Source organism: Arvicola amphibius, chromosome 7 (assembly GCF_903992535.2).
Source record: "Arvicola amphibius chromosome 7, mArvAmp1.2, whole genome shotgun sequence".
Classification (NCBI taxonomy): Eukaryota; Metazoa; Chordata; class Mammalia; order Rodentia; family Cricetidae; genus Arvicola; species Arvicola amphibius.
Window position 1 is genome coordinate 76525746 of NC_052053.1, and position 6000 is coordinate 76531745.

The following is a 6000-nucleotide window of genomic DNA, read 5'->3' on the forward strand; positions in this document are numbered from 1 at the left end:
TTCTGCATCTGTGCTGGAGTCCTTCAGAGGTAGAGTCCAGTCTCCTGGGTAGAGCTGTAGGGTCCCATCCTGCAGCACCTGACCCTGTGTCCCTTCTGTCCCACTGCAGGTACAATTCTCAGAAGCTCACTGAGCTGATTTTACAGTTTTACGGCATCAGAGCAGACATGAAGCGGGAACACAAACATGCCAGGCTGTCTATGAAAGTATTCGTTACTGGTGGAGAGCTAGATTGCCTAGTTGATTGTTCTCGAGTTATCGTAAACCAGTCCGCCTAGAACCCCGGAGATGTGAACAGAATCTTTAGTTCTGACGCGGCCCTGCCCCTGTTAAAGTCACAGAAGAACCTTATTGTATTGCCCCATTCCTGTGGGTTTGCATGGGCTTGGAAGAATTTAGATGATGGGGGATGGGGGTTGGTAGTCTCTACCCAACACCCTGGGAATGGGGCCCTTAGACCTCTACTCTTTTGGCTCCTAAAAACAAATACAAACAAGATACCCTGCTTTCTTCTCAGGCCTAAAATAGAAATGCTAATCTCAGTTTTCTGCCAAAGGAAGCCTTCAGCTAGGGAGAGAGTGCTTTTAGCTTTGGCCAGGTGGGGCTCTGAAAGAAACAAGAATTTGACATGTGCAGGAGTTTTTCCTACATCCAGCTAGGAAATATAAACAAATATAGTTCATATTTTCCCTACGGACAACGTTAAGCCAGAGAAATTGTGCCCAGTGTCTGTTATTCGGGCGTAAATCCCTCTATGGCAGATGTCACAGACTAACCCATCATTGTCGGGAGATGGTGTAGGCTTAGCATAGCCCCCATCCAAGGCCTGAAATGGCCCCGAGAAGCTCATGTTTCAGGCTTCTGTGTATTGGTCCCCCACCTGCCCCTTCTACCTTTTCTCTGGTACATTTGGGTCTGAGGTTTGGTTTTTACCACCACCCAAACTCTCCTGCCAGCACCCTGTTTTATTACCTGCCAGGCAAAAGCAAAATGGCATGTTAAACACTCCCTCCCACCACATAAAAGAAAGGTAACTTTGACCCCAAATCAAAGCTAGCAGTTCCTCTGAAGGTAATATCTCAAAGACTAAACTTGGGGTGACTTTGTTTTTTGGTGGCTGCTTTGAAATCATCTATCTAAGTTCCTTTATTACCTGAGGCATAGCTGAGAGCTGGTAGTCCTACCTCCTTCTGAGGTGTCCCAGGAGATGTGACTCAAGTGCAGCTCTATCACAGAGTCATTGTGGCCTGTGACAACTGCCGCCCCATGACTGTCACTGTGGCCGTCTGTGAAATGGGCCAGACAGCTCCTTCTATGAAGGGTCATGGATACAGATGGGGTCTGTGTGGGTGTTCCAAGGGCTTCCTGGATGGAAGCATACACACAGATGGGAGCCTTCTGATGTGTCATGGGAACCATCATCTGCAGGGTGGCAGTTGGGTTGAGGTTCGGGATGTGCTCCTCCTAGGGACCTCACCAGTGACCATCCTGTTCCCTATCTGTCCCTCTGCAGGACTGGCACCAACTCCTCTGGAGAAGCCGTGCCCCTGGGGAGCCAGAGCCCACCCAACGACTCCCTGACACAGTTCGTACAGCAGCCCGACGTGGTCTATTTCATTCTTTTCCTGTGGCTCCTGGTCTATTGCTTGCTGCTCTTCCCCCAGCTTGATGTCAGCCGGCTCTGAAACGTGTGTCTGGAGAATAAAAAGACAGGACCCTAACCAGGGTGGAGTTTGCCTTCCGCATCTTAACTGTCTGTTCGGGGTCGAGCCACTTCTACAGAAATGGAAGACCTCAGAAGGAGCACGGGCCCCACCTCCTGTTGCTGTCTGGTTCAGTCTCTGCTCAGTTCCCCTTGGTTCTCTAAGACCTGAGAGCATGCTTCCCTCCCTGACTGTGTGCTCCGAGCTCAGGTTAGAGACTAGGTCTGTGAACAGGATTCCTCCTTATGTGCCTTGTTTGATCGATGCGCGTCCTTACTAATGTGTACCCCCAAACCTGGGGCTTAGCATGTGAACATGTAGGTTTCCAAGCTCCTGGAGGAGCTTGAGTTACTTACTTTTATCTCAGGGGAGGGTCTGCCTGATTTCAAGAAAGAACAGAGTCCATACTAGGAAGGAAGGTACCCTGTTCTCCACGTGTGAGTGTGTGAGTGGAAATGCTACGGCTCCCGTGCACCTCTCCCAGCCTGACGACCTGTTGTGCTCACTGGCACACACCTGCCTGCTCCCCCAGAAATTACACCTGGGCATGGCAGACTCCAAAGAAGAGGGTGCTCTGCCACCTTGGTTGTGAGCCACGGCACAATCTTTCACCTTGGTCTTCTTGGAGGGTTGTGTGTTTAATTTCATTTTTGCAATTATTGGATTGAGGAGGAGCTGTTGCTTTGCAAACCTTCTCCACCAGTAGGACCTCCCATCAGATGAAAGAGGAGAAGGAGTCAGTCTAGATTTGCATTAAAAAGCAAGATTCTGGCTGTCTCGGATAGCCCCGAGACTTCCTCCCATCCTCGGAGTTTTCTGTACAGAATCCTGAAGTCCTTATGAGGCTGCATGCGAGAGCCCCAGAGTGCTGGAAAGTGGCCTGGGTCAGAATAAGCTCCCAAGGTGAGCTGGAAGAGTTTATCTGCAGGTTTTCTGGACTCAGGACGCACACCTTGACACTAGCATCCTTCGTAGTCAGCCATAACGGAAACCTTGAAAAGACTGTGGGAAGCACCAGGATGTATAGGCCAGGGCAGGCAGCTTGTGAAAGGAGTGGCTTCTTTCCTCACCCCCCTTTTGTCCTCAGCCCCCGCCCCAGCATCCTCTTGCCCTCTTCTCTGTGCAAAGGCTCAGGTCTGGGAAGACTCTAGGTCCCTCCTCCCCTTGCCATCCCTCTCTAAAAGCACATACTACACAGCCCTTATAAAACTGTAAACTGAGCCGGGCAGTGGTGGCACACACCTTTAATCCCAGCACTTGGGAGGCAGAGGCAAGTGGATCTCCGAGTTTGAGGCCAGCCGGGGCTATGCGGACAAACCCTGTCTCGAAAAACCCGAAAGAAAAAAATAATAAAAACCACAAGCTATTAGTCAGGAGGAGGCCTCACGGAACATTTTATTTAGCTGAACTCAGAGAGGCAAAGCAGGCTGCCCGAGGTCACACAGCTCACCAGAAGGAGACTGGCCGTGAGGGCACAGGCCACATGATCCCCAGTCTAGAACTGTCGCTTTTTTTTTTTTTGAGAAAACTTCCAGCAAGATACACAAATGTCCTAGAAGGAATAAAAAGAAACTAAGTAAAATGTTCTCACTCAAACAAAGCCATCATTTTTTTGACCTTTTATTTAACCTTCAAGCTTATCCTTAGCTCCTTCTAGAATGTTCTTGACAGCTGCAGGCTTGTGCACTGCTCATTTCTCTGGTCGCTGTGGCAGAATAAGTGGCAGAAAACAACTGAAGAAGGGGGTTTGGAGCTCACTGTTCCAGGGCCACCGTCCATGATAAAGGGGGTGACAGCAGCAGGACTGTGAGCTGGCTCGTCACACCGCTCGGTCAGGAAGCAGAGAGACATGAACACTGGCACGCTGCTCACTTTCTCCTTTTTGTTCAGTCCAGGACCCCCAGCCCATGGCACGGCGCTGCCCACATTCAGGGTGGACTGTGTCTCTTTAGTTAAGACCTTCTGGAAAGACCTCTAGCGTCACATCCAGAGGTGTGTTCCCATAGTGATACTAAATGCCCTCAAATCGACAATGAAGATGGAGCATCACGTCTTGCCTTTGACATGCGAGCATTGTTCTTAGTCCAGGAGCCATTCTCTTTGGGCAAGCCAAAGACTTGCTTGTTTTTAAATACAATTAAAACAATTTATGTAGCACATTGAGTCATGACGGCCAGAAATCTGGCCTCTCAACCATTTTGATTGGCATCTGCCTCCCCTCCCAGAAAGAACTGAGGCCTTCCACAGAGGAAAGCTTTTGGGAGCTTGGAGCAATTCCAGGTTGAAGGCCTGAAGCTCCCTAGAAAGAGAACTACTTAAAGAGCTCCCTGGTCCTATTGGAAGTTCAAAAGCACAGATGATAAATGTTCTGTGTGAGATGTTTTATGTCCTCGCACACAGAAGTTCTCTCCCAGATGAGGTACCAAAGAAGAGCTGGCCCAGATGTGAATCATGTGCTTTATGGGACTAGACCAGGCTCAGAAGTCTGCACGCTGCTCCTCTCACCTCCTACAGTTGCTAACAGCCTTTAAAATGTCTTCAGGTAAGATACCCAAGAGTCACTGGGTTCAGGCTGGCAGGAAGTCGGCTTTACTTTAAAGGGAAAAGCAATCTCATGGAGTGTAGGGGTGAATAGAGGGGGTGACTGTGGAAAGCCGCTGGGCAAGCCATCCAATCCCTTGACGTTTTTAAAAAGATTAACTTTAAAGTGTGTGTGTGTGTGTGTGTGTGTGTGTGTGTGTGTGTGTGTGTGTGTGTGTATGGACATAAGTACAAGTACCATGAAACCATGAAGGCCCTAAGAAGGTATCAGATCCCCTGTGTGGGTGCTAAGAACTGAAGCAGGGTCCCTCTGCAAGAGCAGCATGCACCAATCACCACGGGTCATGTCTCCAGCCTTGCTTAGCATCTGTTAAATGAGAAAATGCTGTAGGTTTGAAGTGAGGACAGCTGCCCCTGAGGCTTGCTTGTGGTGGTAGTCCCTTTCATCACTTTAAGCTGTTCTTCTCTGTGCTTCTATGTGACATACAGCAGGCTTGCTAGTACCTTAGATGGGCATTCCCCTCTCACCAGTACCATACAGGGTTTCCTCAATATAGTTAAATCATGTGATGGATGCATCCCTAGTTCACGAAAATGCTGTCTTGGGCATGTGGGGACTGCAACTTCTGAGCTAAGTTGTGGACAGTGGTTACATATCCTTGCTTGTTGGTATCTCCTTCCTTCCTTCTTTCCCCCCTTTCTTCCTTTTCCTTCTTTGTCCCCTCCATCCATTCTTCACTAACTTCCTGAGAAATGGAGCTTGAGAAATAAATGTAAATATTTTTAGCTTTTTTTTTTTCATGACTTCAAGTGTCTGTCTTCTGCCCTTACTATGTGGCTGGTCATAGATCAGCAGGTGGAAATGGTGCCCTCACCACTCCTTGCCAATGACATTATTAAAATTTCTGATGCCATTCCTGTCCCCATGCCTTTATGCATGACATGAACTTTCCCCATTCCTGGAGATAACACCAGTCTCTTCTCAGGGACCTGACATGATGCTGTCGTGCCCTTGCTGTGGTACCTATTTCCTCACGGAAATTTTCTTAAATTCTCTTGCAGTTGCTTGCTTGCTTTCTAAATCCCTGGCTATTCCAGGGTTGGACCTCTCTGGCTCGTCTAATATTTGTATCTATTTTAAATCCCTCACCTCTGTATTTGTCTGCTTTCCACCTCTCTTCCCAACATGAATGTTTTATTTTTTAACTTCTGAAAACCTCCTTCCTATTCTCTGGGTTTTGTCGCATGACACCCTGTTCTTGGTTCAGGGGTGCAGGTCTTCTCTGGGTGATACAAGTGTTGGGGGCGTTGTCTACTCTCAGAAGGTCTTCGTTTCCTCTAAGTTTCATTTCTCTCAGTTGGGCTCAGTCTGCGCCTTTCACATTATGAATAAATACCTGTGTCTATTTCTATTTCAAGGTGATGCATCCAGGAGCTGGCAGGAAGCTCCGATGACCATCTGGTAGACTAGTGTCCCCCAGTGGTCTGGCTTACCTCTGAAGAGCCTACCATGTCAGTCATTGCATGTGTCTTCTGGAGCTTATCCCATGTGCTTACAGATCTTCCTACCGCTCCTGCATGGAAAAGAGGGACACGCACAGGGCTGCTGATAGCCCGTGCAGTGCACTTGTGCAGTGCAGTAATCCTGTCCCTCTGGGCAGAAGCCACCCACCATACACGCTTGGTTTAACTGGCAGAGGTCGGCGATTTTCTTTTCCTCTGAGCAGATCAGTCCTCAACTAGGACAGAGGCTGGG

At 48.7% G+C, this 6000-nt stretch overlaps 1 protein-coding gene across 1 annotated transcript in view; it reads left to right on the forward strand.

The window, feature by feature from the left end:
- The window catches only part of Clmn (calmin), a 92692-nt gene extending 90971 nt beyond the window's left edge, over positions 1 to 1721 (forward strand). The window contains 2 exon segments of the mRNA XM_038335746.2: positions 110 to 202; positions 1514 to 1721. Of these exon segments, the coding sequence (XP_038191674.1) occupies positions 110 to 202; positions 1514 to 1685 (265 nt within the window). The 3' untranslated portion in view covers positions 1686 to 1721.
- Positions 1722 to 6000: the final 4279 nt, after the last annotated feature.